General features: G+C 36.3%; 1 protein-coding gene across 2 annotated transcripts in view; it reads left to right on the top strand.

The window, feature by feature from the left end:
- SMC5 (structural maintenance of chromosomes 5) overlaps positions 1-16,993 on the top strand; it is a 752,645-nt gene that overhangs the window by 611,594 nt on the left and 124,058 nt on the right. For both annotated transcript variants that reach the window (XM_090391623.1, XM_090391622.1), the window contains exon 21: positions 784-1,011. In XM_090391623.1, the coding sequence (XP_090247749.1) occupies positions 784-1,011 (228 nt within the window). The remainder of the gene's footprint in view (positions 1-783; positions 1,012-16,993) is intronic.

Raw genomic sequence — 16,993 nt, 5'->3', positions numbered from 1 at the left:
GGATGGTCATAATATTTTGACTCTACTTTATATAATGATTACAACAAGTCAGTTTAGCAACTATCCTTTCAACATCACCTGACACAGAATGAAACGAAGGCTCTGATCTTATGTGAAGCATTCACTGTAATTCTGAATGGTTATTTTTGGAATAGGCTGAAACAGTGCATTATTCCTTTGATTTCAACCAATGTGGCTACATTAATTATCCAGAAATTGGATAATTAATGTAGCCACATTAATTATGAAATTGGATAATTTCTTTCTCTCTCTCTCTCTCTCTAGAAGATTCTTGCTGGGGCTTTAGTTTTTGCTGCTTCTGTTAAACATTTAGAATTATTTCTATTCTCTACTATTTATAGTGCTTCATGTTTCTGCAGCACTACAAATATAGAGTGGAAATAATTCAATCCAGCAAAATACTACAAGTAGATGGATATAATAAATTCATAATTTTTTTCCATAGTATGTGTTTAAAGATAATACTGTTAAAATGCTAAATCAAATAACTACACTTGCTGCACATTATTTCTGTTCTTGTCTATAAGCAATCTCACTTCAGTAAGTGTCCTGTGTGCTGATAATTCTTAGGTATCTTGTGATTGCTGACAATATATTCCATCACTTTTATTTAATTAACTGAAAATTCATTCACTGAAAATGATGGAATTTACAATTTTGAAAATAGTTACCTGAAGATTTTCTGTAATTCTGTTTAACTGATTTCACAAAAATAGATACAAATTGTTAATTGCAGTGTTCACTATCATTTGTTGATTTCAGATAATCAGTGAATGTCGATCAGCAGAATCGAATGTAAAAATTTTGAAAAAGCAAAGAGATGACAAGAAGAATGATATTAAAAAACTGAAGAAAGAAATAGAAGTGTTGAAGGAAAGATGGTTGCACCCACTTGAGAATTTAGTTACAAAAGTAAATAATAATTTTACTAGGTTCTTTGCCAGTATGGGATGTGCTGGAGAAGTTACTCTCAACAAAAGTGATAATCCAGTAAGTTCCACATCTACTATAGCATTATGAACTTAAACATCTCTCTCTCATTCTCATATCTGGCTTTCACTTCAGTTAGTGTCCTGTGTACTGATAATTCATAGGTATCTTGTGATTGCTGACAATATATTCCATCACTTTTATTTAATAAACTGAAAATTCATTTACTGAAAATTATGGAATTTACAATTTTGAAAATAGTTACCTGAAGATTTTCTATAATTCTGTTTAACTGATTTCTTATTGCAGCCAAATGCTTCTTTAGCACCCACATCTTAAAAAGCCGGGTATAAGAATGCAGAACTTTAAAAAAATGAATGAAAATATGAACACATATTTTATAAAAATGTATAATTCTTATGAAAAGAGTACAAAAAAAGTTCATTATTGTCTGTAATGCAAATTGAGTTTTCCTATCAAACCACTGAGACTCAAAGTTATCTGTTGGTATATGAAAAACATTAAGAACATCAAGAGCTGGGTGATATATATATATAGGGTAAGAACTACAGATTATTATATTTTATAACGAAAAATAAAATGATAACCAAATTTTTAACACAAATAAAATCTCTGCTCAAATATTTTGTATAGCTATGCAGATAAATAGGCAAATATACCATAAATGCACACAGAAAGTCTACTAACTAAATTATCATCATATAGTCAGCTATCCGCTTTTGGATTTCCAGTTTCCTCTTTGGTCATTCACTATATGTCCAGGTGGACAGCTTGACTTTTCAGATTTCCTCATCATTATAGAGTACCCCATAGCTTCCTGAGAATTCCTGGAAAAAAAATTGTAATTTTAAAATTTGCAATTGCCAGAATTGGTAAAAATATTTCATGAGAAATTCAAGATTTTTTATGATCTTTTCTAATCTGAAATTCTCTGTTCTTGCTGTGTAAGAAATAAAATAATTTGGTATTCCACTAGTTCATTGTAACCCTTCAAATGCTCTGTACATACACAGTGTGATATTATTATTATCATGATTCAGGCCTCCATAGAGTCACAAGACTCATTGTGGGAGGCCTACCCTAGAAAACACAAAGTCTATTATAACACTCATTGACCGTTCATGCTCTCACAACTATCAGGCAGTGCATTCCACGTTAGCACAAGAAAAGTATATATTTAATATACTGCCAGATATTTCAGTTTGAAAATAACACACTATCATCAGAGAGAAAACTCTCTTGAGAGAAAATAGTTTTTTACAAGGTAAAAGTCAAACAGTTGATCATTCAAAATTAGAGCGAGCCGAGTTACGTTACATCACTAATCATGATATCATTTCACTGAAGAAAGGTAAACATAAGAGTGCAGAATAAATTACATATATAAATTTACAATGTAATACAAAAAACATAATTCATAAAATCATACTAAAGATATCATCAGAAACAGATGTAGTATCTAGAAGGTCTTAATAAAAAAATAATAATAATAATGTGTTATTCGGATCAAACTTTCCCATATTTTTGACAAGGATGGGCAGTCATTCCAAGACCTCAGCACTCTCTTTCAATAGCCGTTTGAATTTATACCGACATCTGTGTAGGCAAGTTTTGGACTAGAGAATGTTATATTGAAAAGAAGAACATGTAAGAAAGTTTTAAAGCGAATAAAAGTTGAGCAGCTCTTGGATGTAAACTGTAGACTAAAATACACAATCATTATTGAAGAAAAAATGAAAGAGTTTGAGAACTGGAACCAAACCTTGGAGACTCAGATTCAGCCAGAGAGGTATATAGTGAGGTCTGCAAGGATAGAAAAATCAGAACTCCAGGTGGATACAGGAAGTTAAGGAGACAGTGAAGGAAAAGAAGAAATCATATCAAAAGTTCCTGGCAAATAAGTCAGCTTGTACTCTTAGAGAATACAAGTATGAAAGCTAAACACTGTGTAGAACTAGCTAACCAAAAGTCAGGGAAAGACTTTGGTAAGAACATAGAAAATAAATATCAAGAAAGTGGCAAGATATTCGAGGTTGTTGAAGAACCTCAGAAATGGAGGAAAGAGTGCTGTGAAAGGAATTAGAGATGATAAAGGTGACATAAAAACTGGATAAAAAGATATCCTTGATGTATGGAGTTGAAAAATTGCTAAATGAAACAGTCAGTGACAGCACAGTGGTAATAAACACTGACCAAGCATGTAATCAGGAATACATATCCATCCTTGAAGTAGAAAAAGCCATCAAAAGCCTGAAATGTGGAAAGGCAGCTGGTGTAGATGATATTTGATCAGAAATGCTCAAGTATGGAGGTATAAGAGTCTTACAGTGACTGCACTGCATAGTTCAGAAAGCCTGGACAGAGGGACGAATTCCTGATGATTGGAGTAGAGCTCTCATAGCACCCATATATAAAAAGGAAAATAAAACTGAATATTAGAATTCCAGAGGTATTTCTCTGTTGAGTGTTCCTGGTAAGATTTATGCAAGTATACTTGAGCAATGGTTGAAAAGGATTGTGGAAGAGAAGACTGCTGAAGAACAAGCTGGATTCAGACCAAATAGAGACTGTCAGGATCAGATTTTCACTTTACGACAAACTGTTGACAAATCATGGGGATATATAACAAAGATCTGTATTCAAGTTTTGTAGATCTGGAAAAAGCATGTGACAAGATGCCAAGAGAGAAGCTATTTAAAACCTGACAATTTCATTGTCTCAGTGGGCGTTACAATGGTGGTCTGAAGAGTTCTCAGCCTTGACTATAGATGGCAACACTATCCACACGATTTTTTTTTTCTAAGTTGGTACATCTGTCATAAGCATCCATTCAAAATTATTTCATTCTATCGAGTAGTTTGTTTTATACAGCTGTGTGAAGCAAAAGTGTGGGCTGTATCCCTTGAAATAATTAAAATTGAGTATCATGCTGTTATAATCTTCATAAAAGAGAGTTTAATGCAAAAAGAAATTTGTTTGAAGTTCATAACATTTTATGGGTACTCTTCTCCTTCATTTTCGACAATTAAGAAATGGGCTGCCAAGTTTAAACATGGCCATACCAACTTTGAAGATGATCCACATGAAAGATATTCAAAAAGTGTAACAATACCAAAAATCATTGATCAAGTGCACTATATGGTATTTGATGACCAGCAAGTCAAAGTGCATGAAATTGCTGAGACTATAGGCATTTCAAAAGAACGTGTAGGATATATTTTGCATGAAGAATTGCAAATGAAAAAGCTTTGCACAAGATGGGTACTGCACTTGCTCACAGCAGATCCAAACACACTCACACATGAAAATCTCTGAACAGCGCTTGGACCGTTTTAACAAGACTAAAAGTGATTTTGTGCGTCAATTTATTACTATGGATGAGACTTGGATTCACTGTTACATACTAGAATCCAAACAGTAGTAGTCAAAACAGTGGGCAGAAGCCAGTTGTTCAGCACCAGAGAAGACAAAGTCGGTTCCATCAAAAGGAAATTTCATGGCATCGGTGTGTTTTGAGATGCTAAAGGCATTTTGTTTATTAATTACCTTAAAAAGGGTAAAACAATAACCAGGGAATATTATTTTTTAACCATACTAGATGAAAAAATACATGAGAAAAGACCCAATTTGCAGAAGAAAAAAAATCATGTTTCATCAGGACAATGTGCCTGCAAAGGTGTTTTGACAATGGGAAAATTAAGGGACCTGTACTATGAATTGTTGGAACATCCACCCTATTCCCCACATTTGGCTCACTCCGACTTCTATCTCTTCCCAAAACTAAAACTCTTTCTCGCCGATCAGCATTTTTCTTCGAATCAAGAGGCTATTGCAGCTGTAGAGGATTATTTTGCAGATCTTACTGAGAATCACTACACTGATGGGATAATGGTGCTAGAGCATCGCTGGAATAAATGTATTAGTCTTAAGGGAGATTATGTTAAAAAATAAAAATAATTTTGAAATTATAAATTAGTTTTTTCATTGTTAGGCTGAGAACTTTTCAGACCACCTTCGTATATCAAGCAATACTTAGTCTTTATTTGAGTTGTAAGTCAGCAGTTAGAATTGAAAGAGGTACAGGAAGATGATTTAATGTTAAATCTGCTGTCAGACAAGGATGTGCATTATCCCCTCTGTTATTCATTATCTATATGGATCACATTATGAAGGAAAGTGGTATTCGACCTGATATCAAAATTGGAGATGCTAATGTCAGCTCTTTCCTTTATGCGAATGATGTTATATTTCTAAATAAATCCAATACATATCTGCAAGAATTTCTTACTAAATTCAATTACTGTTTTAATAGATATGGTATTGAAGGTCAGCAATAACCAGACAAAGACAATGAAAATAGGCAGATGCACTGAAAATATCAACTGCATTGTGTATGGGTAGTGGATTTTCCCAATCCACTACCCACACACGGTACTAATGTACTATAGGTTGAACAACCAACCTCTTGTGTATGGGCACAACATAAAGAAAAAGAATGGAGAACCTATAGAGCAAGTAAAACATTTCAGCTACTGAATAAATTGACATTTAGTCAACTGAATAAATTTATATGGAATAAGAGAGAAATTAGTCTATACAAGACAGTGTTCAAACCAATTTTAACTTATGAATCTGATAGCTGGGTTTGAAGTAAAACACTTGATCAAAGACCAGAGACCTCAGTAGTGGGAGTCCTGAGAAAGATTCGGAGCTTGAACAAATGGCATCAGTGGCAATATAACATTAAAAATGAGGATATTAGGAAAGAACTTGACATTATTAGCATCCCTGAATGTATTAGCAGAACTAATCTCAGGTGGTATGATCATTTAAACAAAATGGGAGAGGAAAAATTAGCAAAACTAGTGTTATCCGCTAGGTTGCTTGGAAAAAGACCCAGAGGAAGACCAAGATATAAGTGGATTGATATGGTAAAAAGTACCTTAGAATATAGAAATGTAAGATCTGATAATGTTGTAGTCTTGACAGGTAACAATTGATTTAGAGGAAAATTGTAGATAGGAAGTTAGTAAAGATGTAAATTTTTCATGTAGTATTATCATATCCTCTATAAAGATAACTTGATGATGATGATGAATATTTTGGTTTGTCTCTATTCCTTGTTGTGCCAATCCAGACTAATCGGATTTGTTGTAAAGAATATAAGACTGATGTTCTTGTAGTCTCTTTTTCATAGAACATCCGATTTATCCAAAATGTCGGCTTACAACCTACTGATCTTATGGTGAGCTTCAATGTAGAATCTCTATTCATAAATGTACCTCCCAAAAATAGTTTGCAATTACTCACTGACATCTTCCTACAAGATATCATAAAATTATTCTGATTCGTAATGCACTCCGGATATTTCTTGTGTCAAAACCAATTCTACAACCAACTAGAAGTTACTGCCGTGGGAAGTCCACTTTCCCCTGCTCTAGCCAACTTTTTTGGGGGGCATTTTTACAATTTGCAAAAATTGAATAAGAATTCAGCAATATGGACTAATGGAATATCAGCACATGTGCTAAAAGAGTGTTCAGCTGAACTGGCCTTTGACCAGGCTGTTTAATATGAGTCTCAGAACAGGGAAAATTCTGCAGGAATGTATGGTAATTCCATTGTACTAGGGTTGTACAAAGACCGATGTATCCAACTATCAATCAATTAGTATCTCAGGAGTAGTGGTGAAGATTTTCGAAAAATTGGTTAGGGCTCACATTCAGAAATGGGTTGACAGTGAATCTCTACTTTGCAATGAACAACATAGGTTTTCTAAGGGAAGGTCATGTCTTAGCAACTTGCTCACATTCTATAACAATGTTACCATTGAACTAGACAAGGGGAATGGATACACCATGATACTTTTGGATTTTGCTAAAGCTTTTGACAGAATACAGCATGGTGGACTGTTGCATACATTGGAGAAAATGGGTTTGGATTATACAATATTAGCAAGGATAAGAGGACGGCTGAATGACAGATATTAAAAATTGGTATATAGGGGATCTGAGTCTGCAAGGTTTTACCTCGCTTTTACCACAAGTTGGTAGGACATATATCTCGGTACTGTCCTGAATGGACAGGGCTATCCATTCAGCCGTGAGATCATGGCTCCAACTGCCGCCTGACACTCCTACTGCATATTTCCATGCAAGGGTAAAGGATGGTGGGTTCAGGGTTCCATCACTTAGATGGCTGATCCCATGCCTGCTGTCAAAAATTGCGCAGTTAGAACTATCTTCTTTCCCTATCTGCAGAGAGGCTTTCTATAGCCAATTAATACAAGATGACTTTAGGCTGGCTAAAGGCTGGTCCTATTATCAAGGTACTTTAATCGAGTCAGCACCTGCAGAACACAAGAGGTGGGCATCTCTGTTGCACTGTTCTGTTGATGGTGCTCCTTTAAAAGAGTCATATCTGGTGCCTCCCCAGCATCATTGGGTAGGGGATGGCACCAGATCCTCCCTGAGTTCGAGTATATTGACCTTATCAGGACGAGGATCAATGCCCTGCCTACTTGAGCCTGCACAGCTCGATGGGGGTAGTGACGACTCAAACTGTAGGACTGGCTGCCACTACAGTGTGAGACATTGTCTCATATAGCCGAGTGTTGCTTCCGCACCCATGGGGTCTACATGCAGAGCCATGATGCCGTGGTCTCCATTCTGAACAACCGCTTTAAGAACAAAAGGTTGGGAGACTGCGGTGGAACTACGTTATAGAACCTCCGTGGGTTTGCATAAGCCATATTTAGTGATTAAAAGAGATGGTGACATTTGGGTAGTTGATGCCCAGGTGGTGGGAACAGGGTGCCCACTAGCCTATTGCCATAATAATAAAGTAAACTATTATAAAAATAACCAAGATCTAGTTAGTAAGGTATAGGAGGAGCATGGGGCAACTCTGACGTTTACCAGTGCCACCATCTCTTTACATGGCGTATGGAGTGCAGATAGTTACAAGGACTTAAAACAGCTTGGACTTATGCAGAAGGATATAAAAGTTCTTTCCTTGAGGGCCCTACAGGGCACACTGGTGGCATGGCATTGCCACTAGAGAATGACTACAATGATAACTAGAACAGGCATAGGGTAAAACACTTGTAAAGGCTTAGGCCTATATCATGTCTGGACGAGATGTCTGACATGATGTAAGGGTAGTACTGCCCATAACCAGTACAAAGATTAATAAATAAATAAAAATAGCAAGTGGTGTACCACGAAGATCAGTGCTTGGTCCATTGTTATTCAATCTGTACATTAATGATATTGGGAAGGATTTGACAAGTGACATACAGCTATTTGCTGATATGCAGTACTTGCAGAATGACTTGAATAGGCTGGAATTGTGGGCATGGGAAAATGGATGTCAGTAAATGTAAAGTCATTCACTTTGGCATGATTAGATATTCAATGTCATATTATATCGGTGGGATTAGGCTATAAGAAACTGATGAAGCTATGGATCTTGGAGTGCTAATAGATAGGAAGTTTAGGGGCCATGCCGGCAATATTGCAAATACAACTCAAAAGATAATTGCAATGCTGAAATGAATGTTCACATATAAAGATAAGGATGTTATTTTGCCTCTTTACAAGGCCTTGATAAGGCCTCACTTGGACTATTGTGCACAGGTCTGGTTTCCATTGTGATTCTGATATGTTGGAGAGAGTACAGAGGAGAGTGTTAAAAATGATATCAGAATTGTGGAATACTATTATGAAGAGAGATTGAGAATTTGTAGATTGTAGCTACTAGCAAATTGGAGAAAGAGGGGTGATATGATTGAGACTTACAAACTTCTGAAAGGGTCATACAGGATTTCAATTGATGGAATTTTCCAATTTATGGAGGGTGGGGAAAGGACAAGAGGGCATCCTTGGAAGCTGAGAATGAAGGCTGCAAAGAAGGGGGTGAGGGCTAGATTTTTCTATCAGAGGATGGTGCATGATTGGAATGGATTGCCATTGGATATTGTGAGTGCAAGCAGTGTGAATGAATTCAAGAATAAGTATGATAGCTGGTGTATGTAGTATGTGGCCTCCCTCGATGAGTCTCTGACTCCCTGGTGTCTCTTAATAATAATCATCATAATAATAATTTAGAAGACATCCTTTTTTAAATCTATATACCCTCAACCTTCATTTTGGGTTAGATATATGGATGACATTTTTGCAGTTTGGCCTTAAAACAGAGATTCTTTTGTTATATAGCAAATAAAAGTAAGGATGATTATGGAAGGATAACTTGGTAGGAAACTGACAGAAAGTAGAAGAATTAATTGTGTTACATTGAAGAATTAATTAATTGATGATTATTATTAAGAGACACCAGGGAGTCTCTGACTCCCTGGTGTCTCTTAATAATAATCATCATAATAATAATTTAGAAGACATCCTTTTTTAAATCTATATACCCTCAACCTTCATTTTGGGTTAGATATATGGATGACATTTTTGCAGTTTGGCCTTAAAACAGAGATTCTTTTGTTATATAGCAAATAAAAGTAAGGATGATTATGGAAGGATAACTTGGTAGGAAACTGACAGAAAGTAGAAGAATTAATTGTGTTACAAGGCGATCAGTTTGCAAGAGTGTATCATCTAAGTAGAGACTTTGCAGTTACTGATATGAGAACGACAAATTGGAGCTGCTCAACATATTGCAAAAATATCAATGTGAATGCTGCATTGCCTCTGGCAGAGTTGTTTATTTCTGTTCCTGTAACAAGGTTACAGGAACAGAAATAGGGTAAGATAGTTCCATTACATAAAGATTGCTTCAAGATAGAAGTAACATATTACAGACCAGTTAATATCTCAAGAGTGGTGTTAAAGTATTAAAAAAAGTTAGTTAAAGGTAAAATTCGGGAATGATTTGTGAACTCTGTGGTAGGCACCATGGCTTTGTAATAGGTCCTGCCTTTGTAATTTATTCACGTTTCATAATAAAGTGACAGTAAAATTGGATAAAAGAAATGGTTATGCCATGATACTGCTGAGTACCTCCCCCATGTGAGGCACCTGTTTGTGGTGGAGGGCACCTGTGATAGTACTGGCTCTTTTCATTCTTATTCTTTGTCTATACATTTCTTACCATATTTTGCACTCTACTTCTCCTGAGTCTTTATTACTATCTTGTCTTACAGACCACCATCACCGGGATCTAATGCCTTGCTACCATATGATGCAACCCATGGACATCTAGAAATGGGAATCCTGGTCGTCTTGCGCTATTTTAATCTGCTTAGGAAAGATGGGTGGTTCTTGATGGTCTGGCCAGGATCAATCAACCAGTGGGCTTGCCTGCAAGGGTCAAGCACATTGCAATAATTCTCCTTTCTTATGGTTCAGGAACAGGGCCAAGGCTTGCTCTGATGCTTGTATAGCATTTGGGTTAGTTATGGCATTCCACTCCTGAGCACTGTCTGCTTGCTTGCTGGTGAGTGGGTGTCCATTTGTAGCTCTATAGTGAGTTGAGAGCTCTGGTGCTGAATTTAACTCCTGTGAATAACCACTTCTTCATCCTCTTGTTTATCACGGTTCCTTGCCAAGGCCCAACCAGGTACAGAAACCATAGAATCATCAACAAAAAACTTAAGTAAGAAACAAAAAAATAGAAACTGTTCCTAATCATACAGTCAACAGGTGAATGAATTGGAAAAATATCACCTTTGTTCATTTAGAAGCATTTGGAAGGGTTGACAAAATCTCCAAAAAATGTAAAGAAACTTCATTCAGGAGATATCCTTATTGAAGCAGCTACAGTGGCACAATCAGAAAAATTACTCCATGCAGCATCTATCAGAAGGGAATACTGATTACATTTACCACCCTCTAAACATTAAACTTTTCTAGAGGCATAATATCTCTTCATCAAAAACCTCCTTGATGTTTCTGATGAAAAGATATGTTCCAAACTCACGGACCAAGGAGGGACAGCCATAAGAAGAGTCTTATTCTTCTTATAGCTGTATTCTTTATAGTGCTTTAAATGTCAGAGATACAGTTGTTCTCAAGCTGCCTGTCATGGCTCTGCTATCTGTGCCTGATGTGGCAGTAAAGAACATGAAAATAAAGATTGTAAGAGCAAAACACTAAAATCTTCAAACTATGAGGGCGACCATCTGTCATACTCCTAAGCATGCTAAAGGTGGAAGGATGTAAAGGAGATACAAAAGTTGAAAACAAAGTAATGCATCACATACCATGGAGGCCAAGAGGCAGTTATACCACAACAATAGCAACATCATCTGTTAAACCCTCTTACACTAAAAAGGCAAGTGTAAAGAAAGTTTCAGTCAGGACATTGACAAAGATGTCAATCTTGCCTTGTCACAACTACCATATGATTTGCTTGCTATCTCTTTTGAGCGAATGAAAGAGAGAAATTATTATGGAATCACTCATGAATATGCCAAAAAGTGTACCACTACATGAAAATCCTCTTATTAAAAAAAAACACATTGGCATGTGCACCACAGAGGATTAAATATATGCTTCCAGACCTTTTATTATCTGACCCATCAGCAGATAGCATTGATGTCTCTTCTCCCCTTCAGGAAGATAAAACAATCAGTATACTGAGATCCCTTGAGGAAGTGGAATTTGACAATGTCTTGTTGGAATTTTTTCAAGAAGAAGAAATTATGAATTACTGGCTATCCACAGTTCTCAAAAAAAAAAAAAAAAAAAGATGAAAGAAAAAAATCCAAGACCAATGAAAACAAAACCACATATACATCATCATAACAAGCTAAGTGATACCACCAAAAAGAAATAATAGAAACATTCCTACAGTGGAATTGTTGTGGATTCCAACAAAACATAAATGACATCAAGGCTCTCTTGCAGAAGTATAAACCAATATGCTTCTGTTTACGAAAACATATCAGAAACAGAGCGATGATCCTGCTCTCCATAATGTTACCATTATTTGTAAGGCAAGGACAAGAGATGGACCTGTTTACGGAGAAGTCACCATCCTTGTGGGTAACCATACCCCCCCCTTCCAACAAATCCAATTAACATCTGTGCAGAAGCAGTTGCTGTAAGACTCTTGGTCAGAGATATAACATTATTCTGCATCTACCTCCCTCCTGTCACAGATTTTTCTCAAGATGACCTTGATGATGATGTCATATCACAGTTATCACCCCCCCCCTGATACTTTTAATGGAGAATTTAAATGGACAAAGCACTGTGTAGTACCCAAGCAGATATCAGAAGAGTTGTTGAACATATGCTCAACAGCACCTTCTACCACATGCCTACCCAAACATTTACTGTTATTGACTTACTATCTGTTAGTGGAAACTGATGGCAACCTATTTGGGAGTGATCACTTTCCCTGTGATACCCGCTTTTCTACATGGGATTTCATATTTTCACAGCAGAAGATAGTTTGTGTTCACTTTTGCCAATGTGATCTTCATCATGACTCAGAACTCCAACTAAGACTGTCACTAATCCCAATTGCATCAGAAGCCAAGTTCTTGGGACTGATATTTGACCACAAACTTGTTTTCCTCCCTCACATGAGACAAGTGCTTTAAAGCATGGAACATTCTATGCATGCTATCTTCCACCCTCTGGGGGGTGTTGACAGATGTATTGCTTCAGTTATTTAGGGCATTGATAAGATGAGTACTTAATTATCAGTCCCAAGTCTGCTTCTTCCAGAGAGAGTAGTATACTGTGATGGCCAGACCCTTTCACCATCAAGCCATCAGAATTGCAATTAGTCTGTATGTCAAGGCACACAAAGCATTTTTGTTGCTTCAATGCCAGCAGCTGTCTCTGCTATATGTAACTAAAATAAAATCCCTGCCCGAGCATCCCACATATAAAAGAATTATAAAATTTCTCCTGCAAGTTCTAGAAATAGCAGTAGACAATATAGCTCGGAAACTGCCAAACTCACTTCCACCATGGTAATCATACATGCCAGCATGTAGCTTTTCTTTCACCGAAATTTTCCACCCTGCTATTGTCTATCAGTAGTTCTTCAAAGTTCATAGAACTGAATACTCTGATTTTGTGCCATTCTACACAGATGGTTGAAATTTGGAGGACCTACTGGGATCTTCAGCAATTTTTCCAGACAATATTATATCTGCACAAATCCCTCTAGAGTGTAATAGCTTTACAGCAGAGCTGTATTCAATAGAGCTTGCACTAAAATACATCAGATTTTACCTCTATCAAAGGTGTATAATATCTTCAGACTTGCTAAGTTCTCTTCAGGCAATAATAAGACCAGAGCTCCTGCAACATCTGGTGCTCTCTTGAATTCAGTACCATCTCATTTAGTTATTGAACCTATACTTTAATGTACACTTCTGTTGAATTCCAAGCCATTTTGGGATTCAGGAAAATGAGGCCTCAGATACTTCAGCAAGGTCAGCTCACTTCTCAAACATCCACTATTTGCTTGTACACAGATTATCAAAAGTAAACTCCTATCCCAGTAGCTGCTATCTTGGAACAGGGAGAGAATAAGCTCTACCAAATTAAGCCTGAAATTAAATTATGTTAGTGTAGCCTGTGCTGGGTTTGAACAGCAGAAGTTATTCTTGCATGGCTCTGCATAGGTCGTAGTCATCTCACCTGCTCCTTCCATATGAGGGGTGATGACATGCCTATGTATGAGTTTTGTGACTCTGGACTGTCCATCACTCATTTTAATTGACTGCTGTCATTTTGAAAATGAATACTGTCATTATTTTAAGTCACTTTTATAATCTCTATGGGCCCTACCTACATACTTAGGCAGATTTTATTAGTCTCATCAGCTTAGTTTTTAAGTTTTTATAGAATATTAATCATTACCATCTTATATAAAGTATATGCTTTTTGGTTTAAGTTATTGAAAATATGTTAAATATGTTTTAAAAATCCATGTTTTATGAATTTTAATTTATACTTTTTACATCTGTTTTATGCACATATTTTACATTTGTTTTTCTGCACTGATTTTATGTTGTCTTATTATTTATTAAATAGTATGCTTATAAGAAATGTGTCATTTATGATTTTTGTTATTATTATTATTATTATTATTATTATTATTATTATTATAGTTATTATTTCAACTTGTGATATTTCAACTATTACGTAAACTGGAGCAAATCAGAATGGATAGGAAGCTGGTGACATTTGCATGGCTGGCAGACTGACTTCAGAGAGTAGTATATGGTGAGGTGAAATCAAGGTGAACAAGAATAACTAGTGGAAAACCTCAGGGGACTCTATGCTAGGGCCACTGCTCTTTAATTCCTATATTAGTGATACAGGGAATGACTTTTGTGGGAATATTTGGTTGTTTACTGACACTGCAAAACTAGGGAGGATAATAGTTCATAAACATGATGTAGATATCCTGCAGGATGATTTAAATAAATTTATCATCGTCAGCATTGGGGACAAAGGATAATGGTTATCAATTCAGTGTTGTCAAATGTAAAGTGATGCACTTTGGGATGAAAAGACTATATACTTTATATTATGTTGATGATAATGGATTGCAGGAAATTGACAAAGCTGGGGATTTGAAGGTGATGGTGGATAGAGATTTCAATTTCAAATGGCATAAGTTGGAAAAATAGCTCAAAGGATTACTTGGATGTTGAAGGATACATTAACAAGTAAAATTGCAAGGTTAATCTTCCTCTTTATAAGGCTGTGAATTGACCATATCTTAACTACTGTGCATAGATATGGTCACCTGGGTTTCTTAGGCATCAGGAGGTTATGGTGGTGAGGATTTAGAGATGAGTGACAATGCTGGTGACTGATCTGTGGAATGCTCCCTACAAAGCTAGATTGAAGGTGTGTATGGGTTGTAGAGTTTAGTAGACAAGCAGAGAAGAGGGGACATGTTAGAAACTTATAAGTTACTAAAGGGATTCAATAAGATTGACAGAAAATAAATTTTTCAATGCATGATGTGTAGGAGACAGCAAGGATCACCCTGGAAGTTGTGTAAGTGTGTGTGTGTGGCTGTTAAAGGTGTACAGACTAGATATTTTGCTTAGAGAGTAATGAGTTGAATGGATTGCCAGCAGTAGGTTGTGAGTACTCCTATAGTGAATGAGTTTAGGGAGAGGTATGATAGGTATTGTATTAAATAATGGTTATTGTGGGTCTCCTGCAGTGAGTCTTTTTGACTCCATGGAGAAATGGAGATACCCTGTATAATAATAAAAACTAACCATTGAACCTTTTGAACTCTAATAGTGTATACGTGACTGCTATGTTTATTACTCATTTGTTACTCTTACTATATAGGAGTAATAACTTCTACATTCTTTTTTCTTTATTTACATGTGCTGACTGTTATTTATTCATAATAATGTCTACAACATGTTTCTTTAAAATATCTAGTTGCATCAATATTATGTTCAGCAATAGTGAGCAGGAAAATAAAACGCAGCTATAGCAATGAACACTAAAGATAAACATCTTGAATGACAGACAATTTTAAGTAGTGATGTGGTTAGATTTCAGAGTAGGAATGGAGCAGTACAGTTTCTTTGTGACTGTGGTCCTGTAGATAGTTCTGGAAGGAGTAGGGGAATTTTTCATGTCATTGTAAAGAAGGCACCACACAAAGAAAAAGCTGGTTCTTGTTGACAATCTAAAACAGCATAGTAAGAAATGAACACCAGACATAGATACACTGGTGTCCAAAAGCTAAGGACAAACTACATTTTTACCTGTATATGAAAAAATTTTCATGACTGTAGTCAAATGTGGACATAAATGTATTGCCAGCATACTAATAAATTATATTACACAAATATGTGTTATAAATTTCATGCAATTAAATAGCAATGCATTTTTGGCAAAAGTTACAAATTTCCTAAGGACAGTTAAGGAATTAATGTACAGTGCTTACAGAAAATTATGTGAAGAGACATTTCAGTATGGAATATGTTCACCCCAAACCGTGGTGTAACTTTCGCAATGTCATACCATTCTTAGCACCAAGTGATTCAGGAATTCTTGAGGCAAACTGCCCCACTTCTCCTTCAGAGCAAGGATAAGGTCTTGTTCGTTTTCTGAAGGGGAATTTCGAGTAGTAATGCATCTCCCTGTTGTGTTCCTCCAAATGTGTTCAATGGGATTGAGATCTGGGAAATGTGCTAGCCACTTGATTCGATTAATAAATATTCTTGGTCTCCACAAGTATCTCCACTGATCATGTACGATGTGGTGTGAGGAGGGCATTGATAGCCAATTAGTCTATACATAGATTGTGCAGGAGGATTAATGTAGGTTTTGTGGTCTGTTTTTGACAGAAAGAAGGATTTGTACATACTCGTGGACTACATCTAAATGGTTTTGTTGATAGGTGTTTAGAGAGAACTTTGTTCACTGAGCTTGCTGAAGTGCAAATTCAGAGAAACTTAAGCACCTACCTTATTCAATATTTTTGATTGAGAGACTAGATTCTTCACTTGGTCATTCTAACACTCACTCACTTCATGGGTGCCTTCATGGGAGTTTTTGGCATTGGTCAGTGCAACCTTAGCAAAAGTTATAGGCATTAGTGAGACTTGGCTAACAGCAGATGATATAATTACAGGGATAGAATGTGAAGGGTTTAGTATTATTGTTATTATTATTATTATTAACATCTGACCTCCATGGAGTCGGAGACTCATCATGGGAGGCACACACTATTGCACACAATGCTCATCTAACCATGCTTTAAACTATTCAATGGGTCCACATTCACAACATGCTCAGACAATGCATTCCACTCGCCAACCACTCTCCATGCAAAGAACCTACTCCTCACTTTTCTGCCCACACCCTCCTTATACAGTTCCCAGCAATGACCTCTTGTCCTAGTTCTTCTTCTATTCTGTGAAAAATCTTCTCCATGTTGATGCAATATTAACCCCTGACTAGCTTATATTCACCATGTCACCATGAAAACCTGGCGACCAAATCTGTGCACAATAATCCATATGAGGCTTGTTCAAGGTCTTATACAGTGGTATCATAACCTC

Source organism: Typopeltis vanoorti, chromosome 4 (genome assembly GCF_054136105.1).
Source record: "Typopeltis vanoorti isolate ZY-2024b chromosome 4, IOZ_Tvanoo_1.0, whole genome shotgun sequence".
Lineage (NCBI taxonomy): Eukaryota > Metazoa > Arthropoda > Arachnida > Uropygi > Thelyphonidae > Typopeltis > Typopeltis vanoorti.
This window is presented reverse-complemented; position numbering and strand designations above follow the sequence as displayed.